The sequence below is a fragment of the Antennarius striatus genome, chromosome 11 (assembly GCF_040054535.1).
Source record: "Antennarius striatus isolate MH-2024 chromosome 11, ASM4005453v1, whole genome shotgun sequence".
Taxonomy (NCBI): domain Eukaryota; kingdom Metazoa; phylum Chordata; class Actinopteri; order Lophiiformes; family Antennariidae; genus Antennarius; species Antennarius striatus.
This window is the reverse complement of record NC_090786.1, coordinates 7,065,296-7,079,834: the sequence shown is the minus strand read 5'-3', so window position 1 is coordinate 7,079,834 and position 14,539 is coordinate 7,065,296. Positions and strand designations below refer to the sequence as shown.

The 14,539-nt window shown below is 41.4% G+C and overlaps 2 protein-coding genes across 3 annotated transcripts in view; both read right to left on the bottom strand.

Moving 5' to 3' along the window:
• Nucleotides 1-8,326, bottom strand: part of lrpprc (leucine-rich pentatricopeptide repeat containing) — a 45,585-nt gene extending 37,259 nt beyond the window's left edge. Inside the window, exons 1-11 of the mRNA XM_068327512.1 lie at nt 8,128-8,326; nt 7,218-7,417; nt 6,989-7,111; nt 6,246-6,367; nt 5,976-6,034; nt 5,719-5,805; nt 5,495-5,621; nt 5,108-5,252; nt 4,868-5,022; nt 4,455-4,560; nt 4,265-4,372 (exon numbers count right to left, since the gene is read on the bottom strand). Coding sequence (XP_068183613.1) covers nt 4,265-4,372; nt 4,455-4,560; nt 4,868-5,022; nt 5,108-5,252; nt 5,495-5,621; nt 5,719-5,805; nt 5,976-6,034; nt 6,246-6,367; nt 6,989-7,111; nt 7,218-7,417; nt 8,128-8,306 — 1,411 coding nt within the window. The 5' untranslated portion in view covers nt 8,307-8,326. The remainder of the gene's footprint in view (nt 1-4,264; nt 4,373-4,454; nt 4,561-4,867; nt 5,023-5,107; nt 5,253-5,494; nt 5,622-5,718; nt 5,806-5,975; nt 6,035-6,245; nt 6,368-6,988; nt 7,112-7,217; nt 7,418-8,127) is intronic.
• Nucleotides 8,327-8,963: 637 nt separating this feature from the next.
• On the bottom strand, nt 8,964-11,123 carry znhit2 (zinc finger, HIT-type containing 2). 2 transcript variants are annotated; one of them, XM_068327576.1, is made up of 2 exons: nt 11,055-11,123; nt 8,964-10,819 (listed from the first exon to the last, which is right to left on the bottom strand). In XM_068327576.1, exon 2 carries the CDS (start codon nt 10,745-10,747, stop codon nt 9,011-9,013), a length of 1,737 nt encoding a protein of 578 aa, XP_068183677.1. In that variant the 5' UTR covers nt 10,748-10,819; nt 11,055-11,123; the 3' UTR covers nt 8,964-9,010. The 2 variants fall into 2 exon arrangements, with proteins under 2 accessions (XP_068183677.1, XP_068183678.1); XM_068327577.1 differs by having other exon boundaries at nt 8,964-10,776; nt 11,055-11,117.
• Nucleotides 11,124-14,539: the final 3,416 nt, after the last annotated feature.

Sequence of the window (14,539 nt, the reverse complement as noted above, 5' to 3'; positions counted from 1 at the left end):
GGTCCTGCCCCAGGGAAGGAAGCCAAAGACTGCCACATGCATATGGATCAGCCACTCACACTCTTCTCAATATGCCCGTTTCTGTGTGTGTGTGTGTGTGTGTGTGTGTGTGTGTGTGTGTGTGTGTGTGTGTTCATATGGAGGAGGTACAGCAGCACTTTGCATATTTCTGGGAGCATGCCCACGAAGGATCCGGGCCTGAATGATTGCAGACCCAGGCGTGACTTCATTCTCAGTGTGTTGCCATGTGGTTTAGGTGCATCTATATGCTATATATACGTGACAAAATCCAAAGTGCCGGTACTTTTTGCTCCTGTGGACTTCAGCAAATGACCCTAAAGTGCTTCTTTTAGCTGACGCACCTCAGGATTCTGTGCGAATTCATTCCCCACTCAGGTTCTGAAACACACCACCAAACACAGAGCTGTGTTTCTGCATCCTCTTGGGACACGTGTATTCACCTGGCAGTCTCTCTCTTCAACTGAATAAAAGATGAGCTCCAGGCTTTTATAGGCCATTAAACCCTGCGGCTGAGACTGCATTATCACAGGTAAAGCTACCTGAACCACTCCGTCCATCCAACCTTCCCCTCTCTCCACATCAGTCATTCATCTACCCCTCTCACTATCCTTGCAGCCTACTTTCAGGGAAAAAGCAAACAGGCGATCTTCCTCTTTCTTCTCAATGGAAGATCCATCCATTCTGGCATCCGCCCGTCCATTCTTATCCCCTAATCGCTTTCATCCAGTCTTTTTTTTTTATGAAAGAAGAGCGAGAACCTGCTTTCCTTCTGAATAATCCATGGACGATTTCACGGTGATCCAGACAGAAAATAAGTGAATGAAAGCTTGAGGTATAGATGCAAAAGACAGGCTTCCCACTCGTATGTGCGCTTTCCACCCATGAGCTTTCATGATCATCCGCACTTTTAGGTTCTCCAATAAGCATATTTGTGTGTCTTCTGTTGTGACGAAGTGTTTTTAACCCTCTGAAGAATGGCTTGTATGAGTGTTTCTTTACTCAGTTTTCAGTCTTTTTCATTTAAATCCCTGCATGTCTTTGCTGTGCAGTAATATGTTTGGCTGTTACAGCAGAACACCATTTATAAAGTGAAAAATATATCTGTATAATGGTTATCTTAACCACGTAAAAAAAGAGATGCTGGTACACATCTGTCACAAATGCTCCAAAGTCTTATCATATGAAGTTTCAGGAAGCCTTGAAGTTGGGCTAACCTGTTAAAACTTAAAATGTGTACACGCCACAAAATAACCTAAAGAGACAATGGAAAAAAGTGTGATATGTGTAGTGTTATGTGTTCTCTTCTCCCTCCAAGACTTTTAGTTTTCACGACATAAATGTCATGTGAGTAACCCCTTTCGCTTCCTCCCCTGTCTGAATAATTCTTGTAAAGAACAGGCACAAAGTAGAACGAGAGGGTGCTCCAGGTTGGTCCACATAAAGTCTGACACACCATCTGGGCATAAGGTATCAAAGTAGTGAGTTAAGCATGGCAGTGGTCACAAGATATCACCATCAGATTAATGTCTTCAGGTTAACTGTCAGACACGAGAAGTGAGGTCAAAGAAAAGGGAGGAAAAGAGGAGTCGAGTGAACCGGCCGCTGTCATCCCATCCTGTCCTTGGACATGAGTACCTGTCACTTCCTCTTTTCTTTCTCCTCCAACACCATCTGTCTCTTTCTATATGTTTATGAGTCTCAAATGGCTGCCTTTTGACAGGTTGTAGTTTGAAAGCAGAAAAAAACAGACATTTCCATTTCATAAAAAAAGCACAAACATGGTAATTCTCCCTCATCTGCTTTTCTTTCTTTTAATGAACTCAATGAAGAGATTATGGGAACATTATTGCAGCAGCTCTGTTTGACAGATAGGGCTGCATTACAGAAAGAAACGGGCCGAAGATGAGGCAGCAAAGGGTGGGACAGGATGAAAATTATATGCAGGCTTTTCATCTCTCATCAGCCTTGTCTGTTTTGGGTGATGAAACTGTTTTGGGATTGAAAAAGTCCATTCTTCTGACGTTTCCTGTCCTTATTTTTCTTGCTCTGCCATGTCAGAAGTGATAAGACATCGTGAGAACTGACAAGCAGTGACTAGCTGGCGGCAGGTGGGAAGTACGGGCCAGCATATGCTTCTGCTAAACCCGCCAAATCTACACCGCATCAGAAGGGGATTTTTTTTTCTCCCTCCCTCCCTCCTTCCTCTCCTTATTTCTAACCATCCCTCCCCCGTTGCTCTCCTACAATTCCATGGCTCCGGCCTCTCTGCCCGCTAGTGACACCTGTGGACAAAAAGTGACACGGTGCTTAATATTTCATGGGCCGTGCACAGTGGGGCGCGTAATCCAAAGTGAATTCCCTCAGAGCGCTTGCATTTACATGAAATCAAGTCAGTCTGCATCAATCACATCACCTGCACTGCCCTTCCAAAACCCCCACACCCCCAAACACACACACACACCTCCTGCAGCCAGTGAGTGTGAAAGAGAGAGCACGAGGGAGAGGAGGAAAGAAGAGGCTGCATCATTCATGAGAGTTAAGGCTAACGCCATCGGAAACATTCCCGTTTGGGCAGAGAAGTTTCTCAGCTTCCCTTCATGCCTTCCCTTCTTCTGTCCGCACACTGATAACTAAGTGGAAGCCGTCTGAGTGTGTCGCTTTGAGACCGAGTAGTCAGAGGATTTGAGTAATAATATGTGTCAAGTTTGTGTGTGTGTGTGTGTGTGGTTGTGCATGTTTAAACTCATGTCTGGTTCTCTTCTTCATGTTGCCAAGTCAGGCTGAAGCATTTCCCCATTCTGAGGATCTGTCTGGACCACACAGACAAGTCAATCCACACCGACACCGCACTGGTCTAACCAGTTTCTCCTCCCTGCCAGTTCAAATGTTGTCAATAAGCCGACAGGGGAAAAATAAATCATTCATTAATTGCTCTAAAAAACCCAAAAGTGACAGCCAGAGCCAGAATAACTAAAGCACTTAAAAGCCAAAGCATGTGTCAAACTCATTGGACAAGGCGCACCCATAATGAGCTGTGAGTTCTAAACATCTCACCGAAAGCCACATATCTGTCACCGAGACAATTTATCCCACAAAGTCATTGCTCACAATATGAAGTCAGAAGAAACCAATCGCACGTGCTGAGCCAATAAATCAAACTGATTACCTGGAGACAATCTGGGATATCAGTGTGAGCACAGGGAAATACGTCTGAAACTAAGTAACGTCTCAGGAGGAAGGACTGCTCTATAGAATGATCAGTGATTACTTGGTAGATATATACTGTACATCAATTATGCTGTGATCACTATAAAAACTCCTTTAGGGAACATAGTATTTTTGTAGTATCAGATGTAGTCACCATTTCCATTTCCATTATCAGCCATTATGTGCATTTATTTACTACAGGAAGCTTCGGAAAATTCTTTTTGAAACTAGCCTTTTGTAATATTCTACTTTATGACTAGTAAATAAAAATGACCTGACTACTCAGCCAAGGCCGCAATGTACGTCCTCAAGTCAGTGTTTGCATGTGCAATGGAAACGCTTTGGGCTACTGACTGCCCACGTGCCCCCTGCCGTGGGGCATAAGTCATCCGATCAACCGTCCTCAAATGCTGTGATTCACATCCTCCTTTCAGTTGCTCCTGCTCAGCTGTCAGTTTGTGAACGTATACAATACAAATGTTAGACTGGGAAATGAATGCACAATGTCTATAATCTTTACATACTGTATTGTTAATGTTTGACTGTATGCAGTTGTGTTTTTGTTTCACTCAGTTCACTTCTTTAGTTAATCAGTCATCTTGTATAAATGACCCTGGAATGCCTGAATGTAGAAATCTAAATTCAGAAGCTGTAGCATTCATGTTCAAGCAGATTTTCTGAAACACTTTCCTGTAGCTCATCTTTACAAAGTTCTAAATTCTCGTATCTACTGCCCGAGTTCTCTGGAGAGTTGTGATCCATCTGCATCCATGTGCTGTTTTAGGTCATGCACATCTAAATGTCTCACGCAGGAATCAGAGCTCTTTGCCCTTTCCTCACCCAGCCAAATGAAATATGTCCCTCCTGAAGCACTCTGTGGGGCATTAATATTTCAGCTAATCACTCAGTTAAAACTCTTCCTGCACTGACGGCTTAGAAAACTAGACTCCCATCTGCATCAGAAAAATTAGGAAGGTAAGAAAAGATGTTTGACCCATAGCTATAAAAAAAATACTGGAGTGTGGTGTGTACATACCAGCCATGTCTTTGTTCTTCACATGCAAATTGAGGAGGGGCCAAAAGTAGCGAGACCTTATTGGTTGGTTCTTCTCCTTCAAAAGCTTCATCAGCTCTAAAGACAGCTCTGCAAACGCGCAAAAGCATAATAATACGTATCCGAGTACTCATCTGTGCACACATGGATGTTTAAATGAGACATGTCGTACCTGGCTTCTTTAAGGAAAGAGCACAGTACAGAGTGTGTGTGAGAGGTTCTGCATGTATTCTTGATTCCTCAAGGTCGTTGCAAAAGAAAACCAACTTCTCCAGGGGCTGCGATGCACACAGAAAACCCACAACTTAACAAACACGTCAAATAACTTTGCAGTCTGTCACTGACAATTAACCTGTGCACATGCTAACTAATTATTCCACATTTAATTTTGCACATTACAGTCTGGAATAGTGCTGTAATTAAAACGTTGCTATTGCGATTTATTTGACTTATATTCAGTTCTATAATATTTAAAAATAATTATTTTGATTAAAAATTTGTATGAACAAAGTTAGCAGTGTCTTTTAGCTAAATGGTGACTAATAGACACTCTGTTGCATTAAGAGAGCAATGGATGATATTTACCATATCAATGGCGACACAGTGTTTGAGGAAGAAATTGCCCATGTTTCTCATGTTGTCGAAGTTTTTATTCAGAAAATGACGGAATGTCTTCAAGATCTGGAAAGCTGTGTCTTCTAAGCCCAGGGTGATGAGGGTCAGACACAAGACTGTGGCATCTAAAAGACAAACAGGTACTGAATCCGTTCAGTCAAACAACGCATGACAGTGATGTAAAAATGTGTTGTGTATGTCCATGTGTACCTTGTTTATATCCTCCGCTATGCTTCAAGTACTTGATCATCTCCTCAACATGCTGCTGGTGTCCAGACTTGGCGAGAGTCAAGATGACCTGCATGATGTCCTCGTTCATCAGGTTACAGTTATTACTCTTTGCCATCTCTAGAGTCTGCCAGGGGAAGAGAGGGGGGATGGATAGAAGACAAAAATAAAACAGTGCAGTGTGGTAGTGGCAGGAATGGACAAGAAAAATTGTGTCAGATGCCAGAAGTTGGGGAGGAACAATAAAGGGAAAAGAGAAAGGAGGAATGAGGAGAGAGGATGCTGAATTAAATGGACAACCATTACATTGACAGAAAAAACAAAAACAATAACAAAAAATTATGTTTCATCTTGACCAACAATGAATACCTCTTTCAGACTATCCATGTCTCCCCTCTCAGCATGGACGTTCAACAGCCCTACGTAAGTTTCTGGACCTGGTGAAATTTTTGCTTCTTTCATCACAGTCAGGATGCTCTTTGCACTCTCTATGTCCCTGCGGTAACAGATAATGGCTTGTTTATTTATCTGATTGTCTAAGCAACATTTATTAGTTTATGCAACATGCTGCAAGAAGAGATGCAGTAACTCACCCTGCACGACCATGGCCTGTCACCAGAGAGCTGAATACGTTCTCAGTGATGGGTATATCTTTGGTCTTCATTAAACTTAATATTGTACTGAGAAAATAGAGGAAAGAGTTGAAAAGGAGAACATAAATAAATCCAAAGATGTCACATTTTCTGTTGTTGACAATGTTGGATAGTTGATATGAATGTCAGGGTGACAGCAGAATTGGAACTCTGTTGCCATTGGTCAATTCTTGGGACAGAATAAAGCATTTGTGCACCTGGCTGCATCGAGATTTCCATTTTGACAGTAGGCTGCCACGAGTCTCTGGTAGGTCACCTATGCACATAAATAATTGGAATTAAATTAACTGGATGAGACGGGTGAGTGTGTAAAGAATTAACGCATCATCAACTACAGGACACAATTTTTATGAGCAAAAATGTTCACATTTTTCTTCCCATAGTACTGCTCTGAATGATGGATTCAAGTAAGCAAAGCCCTAGTCATGTGTTGTGTCTGGTACAGCGCCCTGCAATGCAGCACTCACTCTGTTGGGACAGATATTGTCTGCTTCCATCTTGGCCAGGAAGTCAGTAGGAGAGAACTTGAACTCATTCTGAATGTAAACCTTCAGCAAGGCATTGTAGTGACTAACGTCATACTGAACACCTGGAGAGGACGACACACACATGAACATAATGATGTTTAAGCAATGCTAAAACAGAGCAATTCCTCTGCAAAAATATTAGGATTCTAATACAGTGCAGAGCTTCTGGTAATTATCATGAAACTTAGAAAATGTAACACAGAATCAAGATGCAGTTCTAATTTAACAGTGTGTCCTCAAGCATTCGCGCATCAAAGCTCACCTCATCACGGATTTTTGGTAGGCAGTCATGTGATACTGTACGTTCATTTTATTGACTGACAGCATAGGGAAGTTCGCTCGGTTCCGTGAGACACAAAAGAGCTTTAAAAAGTCGATAAGAGTGTGGAAAAAGGTAATACAGATAGAAGGTGGTTTAATATCAGTATGGGGAGGGTCATGAATGTTCAAAATACCGTAAATAATAAGATAGTTTGTCGCTGTAACGCAGAATTCATTAATCACGTATGGTTCCTGGAACGCATTAACCGCAAAGAACGAGGACACACTGTACTGTGAATCCAACACTTCCAATACTTTAAAGATACTTAAATTAGGTCAGACCCTTTGAGCTCAGCATAAGCGACATATAGATAGCGCTTTGGATATTAAGACGGTTAGGTTGTGGTCACTGCTCCTCTTACCCAACTCCTTCATCTTATCCCATATCTTATGTGCCAGCGACGTGCGGTCATCCAGGGGCAACTCCGCCAGAAAGGACCCACAGCTTCGCAGCAGTAACAAGGCATGATTACTACTGGAGTGACCTACATAAGGAAAAGAGCAGAAGGTGAGAATGGCCGAGAGAAAGAATGAAATAACACAGCAGCAGTTAGCTGGTGTAATAGGGAGAATGCAGTGATCACTGCCTACCTTTCTCGCAGATATCGTTGAAGATTTGATGCAGCAGGGTCTGTGTGATGTAACCATTTCTCCTCACACAACTGTCCAGAATGGACAGAGTCTTGTCGAAATCCTCACTATCAAACGCCACCACAGCATGGCTCTCTTTGTTCTGCTCTGTGGCAACATTATGGATGCCCATGCACTGCACCGGATAGGACCACACTCGGCTGTTAGATGAGAGGGGGGCCAGAAATTGAAGAGAACATTTAAAAGGAAGCATAAAAGAGCATGGTCATTTATATAGGGTGGAGAGAGTGCAGACCAAATAAAGTATTGGTCACAGATGATTTCAGTTGGTGAAGAACAAACTAATAAATATAGCTTAAATGAGAGGTGATTGAATAGATATATAATAGATATATAATATAAAGTCTAGTGTACAGTGATAGAAGCTCTATCTCCATATTGTAATTTGTCAACAGGTGTGACCTTGAGAGAAAAAAAACATTAGTCTGGTAGCCCTTATTTTCACATTAACTAAGGCCAGTGTTTCTGCAGCACTTCATATCATAACGTGCTAAAATTGACAGCAGTTGATATAAATCAGATTAACTACGTCATACTACAGTATAGCTTTTTCTTTAGTCTCCAAAGGTGCGACTTTTGCTGAACGAATATTTAAAGGTGACACCACTAATTCCTAACCTAATCAAGTAATTGCTTTATAGACTGATATGTGACGTCTGTGCAGGTGTTAAATAATCTAACAGCTGGTGAACGATTTAAATCGTGAATATTACATTGAGACATAATCCTACATAAGTAGGCACGACAAACAGCTTCTAGCAGTGTAAATACATGTGTTTGTCTGCTTGTCATTGAGGAATGACCGGCTCCACGCGTGGCCCACCGCTACAGCAGCCTGTGGACGTCATACCTGAATGAGTTTTCTGACGCAAGGCTTATTTGTCGCGGACAAACTCCATTCCTGCTGCCAGCGATAACTCCGCTAAAAAGCCGACTGAGGGGAGGTCCGCTCCGTTTGGCTCCTGAGATCTGGAACAGACTCGAAGGCGATAACTTAAGTAAGCGCACCGACCTCAAGAGCGCAGCCATCTTTCTCTGTCGCACACTAAAGGAACATCCGCACCATGTGACCGGAAGGAGAACGCACCGTGAAAGCTCCACATGCTGATGTTATAACGAGCGCGTCTGACTTCACCGCGAAAATACTGAGAAAACAATTTCTCAATTTTGGGTGTCTAAAAAATGACAAAATATGTCATATATGATGTCACTTTTATTCACGTTCTATTTTCCTCGTTATCTTTCTTGACCTTAAAAGTGGACTTTTTTTATGACGTGACGTAAAATCCATTAAAGATCTTGAGAATCTTAATTATATGAAAAATAATAAGGTGTGTATGTAATTTAATGGCTTATAAATTCTACAAAAATCCATGACGAAAGATTTTTATCCCAAATATGGCATCACTTTTTTATCATATTTTTTTCTTACAATATACAGAATGCAAGTAATTTTCCATTTTTTCATTCATCTATTAGATTGCTTATTGTCTTATTGTATACGATACAATTTAAATGTTTAAAGTAAGATATCTTCAAATTAAGGAGAATGCTTATAATTTAGAACATTTTTTTACAAATATGTTTAGAAATACCTTAGCAATATGAATACATGAGCAGACAAAGACCAAGCCAGAAACGAAAAACTGGAAGAATTTCACACAGAGAGTAACAATTTCAGGGTCTATATATTTTTATTTTATCCCTACAAACATCAAGATCATTAAAAATAATTAGCTCAGTTCTTCAATTAATTTCCCTTTGCTCTTCTCTTTGTTTCTGTTCTCCTCAACCACAGTCTTGGCTTTCTCCATGTAGCTCCTTAATCTACTTCTTTTACTATGTTCATGCCATAACTCAATAGCAAGTGTGTGAATTTGGCGTCCCTTGTCCAGTGTCCAGGCTTGAAAAAATTCACACTTCTTGCTTGCTAAGAAGTACTTCTGCCTCCTTTGCTTGTCCTCTTCCTCTTTTGATAGGGCCTTTCTGGCCCTAGAGAGCACTGAGCGGATTTGGCTCAAGGCTGCCAGGCAGTACCCCGTAGCATCCTTGCTGTCTCTGCCAGTCATGATGTGAGCCACCGCTTCCAGCGTTCTGGCCGGGGTGAGCAGATCCTTTCTGTCGCAGTAACCTCCACGCAACATAAGAGTTTCTCCACACTGTACAGCTTCTTGGACAGAATTGAAGACCCTGCTTGAGTTCAGAGACTCAGACAGAGCCAGAATAATATCACAGAACTCAAACATCAGAGAATCAGTGTCATTGTTGAACAAGCAGATGGTAAATGTGTAAGCATAAAGCGCATTTATCAAACCATAGCATATCATTGGAGATGGATTTGCACATAAGGAATTTAATCTTGGAATGTTTGCAGAAATTTGAGGAACACTGGGAACAGCTGAACATCCTTTGCCCTTGATTATTTTATTTCTTTTGCCTCCTTTACTCTCTTCCAGATTTGATGCTGAACCACTCTGATTCTGTTCTGCTTCTTGTGATGTTTTCACTTTACTGACATCCAGGTCCTCAGTAGTTGTCGAATTCTCTCTTTCCACTTTGCTCACTTCCTCCTCGAGCATCTCAACCAGTGTTCTCCCTACTTCATTGTGATCCTCCCACCATGGCTTCCACAGGGGAACAAGCTCACCAAGAGTACCACCCTTCATTAAACCCATAAACGACTCCTTTTCTTTACTGTTAAGCAGGTCCCACAGCTCATCTTCTGAAAGTTTGTTAATATCCAGCCCTGAAAGCTTATCTGCCAGATCCAGCTCCCCTTCTGTACTTTCATCCTCCTGATCTATGTCTCCAGGAATCAACTCCTCTCCACCAATCTCAAGTTTTCTAAAAATTGCCTCAGTCTCTGTTTGACTCTCTTCTCCAGTCTGCTGAAGCTCTGCTAACCTAGACAAGTACTCTAAAACCTGCACCTTCTCTGCTGCCTCTACTTTCTCCTCCTCTGTGTCATTTGACACAATACCAGCTTCTTTTAACAAACTTTCCATCCCGCCATCAGTCTCATCTGCCTTTTGTTTGAGTCTCATAAGAACCTCCTGCATTTTCTTTCTTCCCTCAATTTCTGTTGTCCCCATAGTCTTTAGCTCGCGTAGAACTGCCTCCTTGTAAAACTCCTCGGAGCACAGAGAGTGATCTGGGCTCTGGTAACATGCTAAGCTACAGTAATGCAGGTTGCACCGAGGGCAAGTGTAACAAGAGGGCTTGCATTTACAGAACATACAGACTCCACTCCTATCTATGTTACTGGAATCTACTGTTCTTTCTTCTTCCCGTGTCTTGGCTGGACTAAGATATGCCTCCTGTCCAGAAACAGATCCCTTGGTTGGAAGCATAATGCCATCTCTGGTCTTCACATCAGGTTCTGAGTCAGTCCATTCTTCCTTTGGACTGATGTCCGTCAGAAGGCTCCTCAAAGAAGGCGGAATTCTCCGTCGAAGATTCCGTGGATTCATGAGCAGCTCAATTGATCAGGAGGACGATGCTTAAAAAAAATAAAATATTTTTCTTCAAGTACAGCTGACGACCTGAAAATCATGCGAACACAATTATATTAGTATCGTTTACGTAATTCTTCAATAGCTTCATGTCACAAGTGGATCTAATAGCGTGAAATGCAAACAACTGCTATAAACATAAACGAGTATATATTAGTAACGTGAAATTTATATTCTTTTAACACGAAACCGTTACTAGCAAAGTACAATGCCAAATTATCAAACTTTTACCGACATTAATATCTAAATGAAGAACCGTACTTACTCGCTATCGTTCGCAGTAAACACCAGTGTCGCATGCCCGTCGTCAGTCAAGACGTCGTGTCGCTTCTTGATGACGTAACGGTGACTGAGAGTCGCGTTTTTATGATCTATTACCGTCAGCTGGTTGCGCTTGAGTACGGTATACTGTAGTCGACTAGTCCGACTACATATGATGGTAATAGTGAACTACTACAATAGTAATAACAGCAATGAAAACAACAACAATAATAATAGAAATAATAATAACGACATAATAACAATAATACAGAAATCAATTCGTGATGACACGCCCCCCTTAGCCATCACTGGCTGCAGGTGATCACACTACATCGATTAGCCTACCTGTGCTACAGGGGATTTTGCGCACTCAATAGTCGATTTATGCCTGTCGGTCCGTCACCTGATTGCTTTCTTAATATTTTAATTAATAGTAACTATGTTGAGCAAAAAAAGAAAGTGGCGAAAGAAAGTGACGAATATGTGCAACGTGAATTTACATATACCGTATAACGTAACGTGATGGGAGTCAGCGTTCTGCAGGATTTGCAATGTCAAGTTGAACAACTCTAGTCTCGCACTGGCAAACATAAAGGAACACTTCCTTAAGCTATGTAGAAAACAACAGAAACAGACTTTGCTGTGAAAATAACATAAGAGGAGCACTTGCCAAGGTGAAGCCACGCATATCTGCACTGGTCTCTCAATAACAACAGCAGAAGTCACACTGATTTGCAGGTGATTCATTTCATGTGAGATCATGCACTGTATTGGTTTTGTTCTTTGAAAAAGGTGACATTAATGCACAATTCATTTAATACACCAGTAAAACATATTTAGTACTTATGTCTGGAATTTGAAAAAAAACAAAACTTTTTTTTTTTTTTAAATTAAAGAAGGGTTCTGTGAGTGACCATATGAAAACGGCAGGGTTCGGCACCTCCAACAAGGTTAAGAACCACTGCTCTAACACTTTCCATGGAAAGTGTAAAGATTTGGTCTTGGATTTTTTTTAATTTCATACCATACAAAACATGTAAAGAATGTAATAAAACATATTTTTCAATGTCAGGCACCATTTTCTGCAAATCTCTTAATACATTTTTTTTTTTTTTTGTCCATAGATCAGAGTTTCTTCTCAGAGTTTCTTCTATCATGGCCTAATTGTCCCTGCATCTACCTCTCAGATTGTCTGTCTTCTAGGTTGTGCTGTGTGTCTACGTCGCCTGTGGCTGTTTACTATGATGTGAGCATCTCCTGCAGGGGTTCAAACATGGTAAAGGTCATGCAGGTGGGGAGATGTCAGATGGCTGTCCACCCCTCATTGGGACAACTGGTTCCTGTACTGCCTGTCAGAGCCTGTGGGGAAAAGAGGTGGAATAGAGAGGTCTGAGGTTGACATGTACCATGCTGTCTTAGCCCCATCCCTGACTGCCGTGCCAACAGTCCTAGGTAGGCTGCTGCCTCCTTGTGTTTCCTTTAATCTTGCCTGGCATATTCTGTTACATGCTAGTAGCCTCGACCCTAAATCCTCAGGCTCGCTTTCTGACCGATAGACTGATGATATGCAGGAATGAAGAATCTCATCCAGCTAGGAAAGGTTTGAAAAAGCCTTTGTCCACTTTGAGTGGACAACTAACTACTAGAACAATACACACATACAACAATTCGAAACTATATGATATTCACAACCTTTCTTGTAGATTAATTGTTGTATTTTATATTTTTATTATAGTTCTTTTCTAACACACACACACACACACACACACACACACACACACACACACACACACACACACACACATATATATACACACACACACACACACACACACACACACACACACACACACACACACACACACACACACACACACACACACACACACACACACACACACACTCACACACATATATTATAATTTATCAGTGGCACCCCTATAAAAATATCTACAGGAATGGTAAGCTAAAAATAATAATGACTATCTTACCTTGACGCAGGCAAACCTAACTTGTGGTACAAATAACGATAAACACAAACAGACAGATAGACACACACACACACACACTCACACACACCATGCATACATCCTGCTGTCTGCCACCAACTGATAGGTGACAGGGAACAGGCTCTGCCTTTTGGGCATGTCCACCCCTGGTATGTCTGGTCCTGCCTACTGTATGGCAGCAGGGTGTAGGTGTGTGTGTGTGTGTGTGTGTGTGTGTGTGTGTGTGTGTGTGTGTGTGTGTGTGTGTGTGTGTGTGTGTGTGTGTGTGTGTGTGTGTGTGTGTGTCGCCAGTAACAGAGACTAGACCTATGTTGATGTTCACTGTTCTGTCACCTGTCACCTCAAAACGATCTGACTACGCAAGACAAAGGGAAACTGTGTGTGTGTGTGTTGTGTTGGGGGGAGAGAATGTCCAATCAGTGTCTTTAGTCTCTGTGTGATTCAGCATCAGGTCAATGCATGCTGGATTTTAAAAGAGACACACAAAAAACGAAACAACAATAATAAATGGTTAAAATTCAAACTATGTCAATGAATTATGTGGGCATGGGCTGCAGAATCAGAGTCTGTGTTAAAGGCCTACTGTGTGGTCACATCAAGGAATTTAACACCAGCCCAGCATTTTATTCAGATTAATTATGCAGAAATGAAAAACTGGAGAATACAGGTGTATAAATCCTTATATATCCATTTTGGAGTCTCAGCATTGACTTGAAAAAAATCTGTACAATCAAAATGACTTTGGAGATGTGTGAGTCAGTGCATGTTAGACGGTCTGTGGTTATGAAGGCACCGAACTCAACCTGACATGGCAACAACATCCTTTTTCCTCCTCAACCTCTTATCCTTTCTTTGCCATTTTTTTTCATCAATGAACGGATGACTGTAAGGTCAGATCCCCGGCAAGAAAGCATCAATGTAATTCTTCAATAATTCATATCCAGGATGTATTATTTACCTAATATTTCTATGGGAGAGGCATCTGGTACTTTTTCCTCCTCTCTCCTTCACTCTGTCTTCTGCCTTTCCAACAACAACCTTTGGCATATCACTCAGTCCATGTAACAAACCTGTTTCCTCTGCAGCACTCTGAGCAGTAGATTGTCTTTTTGAATGGGTTCAGCGCAGCATGTGATGTGTTATAGCCCAGGTAGATGGAGCAGTAGCCTCTCGCTGACCTGAAACGGCTGTTGATGACAGTGACATTAAGCAGAAACCCTACGGGGCTTTGTCTTTGTCTAGGGCGGAAAAAGGAGTTCAAATATTTCACAGTAGTTTAACTATTTCCTCCATCTATTTTAATCCACATTATTTTATTATTTTGATCCACACTTGTGATGTTATTTTGCACCTTCAGACTTCTTTGTTGCTTGTTTTTTCTTTTTCTTTTTTTGACACCCCCCCTTTCAACATGCTAATAATATATAAGGATACAAAACACTTAGGATACATCTCAAATTGTAAGCTTTCACTCTAGGAA

Coding starts and splice junctions, on each gene's coding strand:
- znhit2 (XM_068327576.1), bottom strand. CDS start 10,747: ATGAATCCACGGAATCTTCGACGGAGAATTCCGCCTTCTTTGAGGAGC.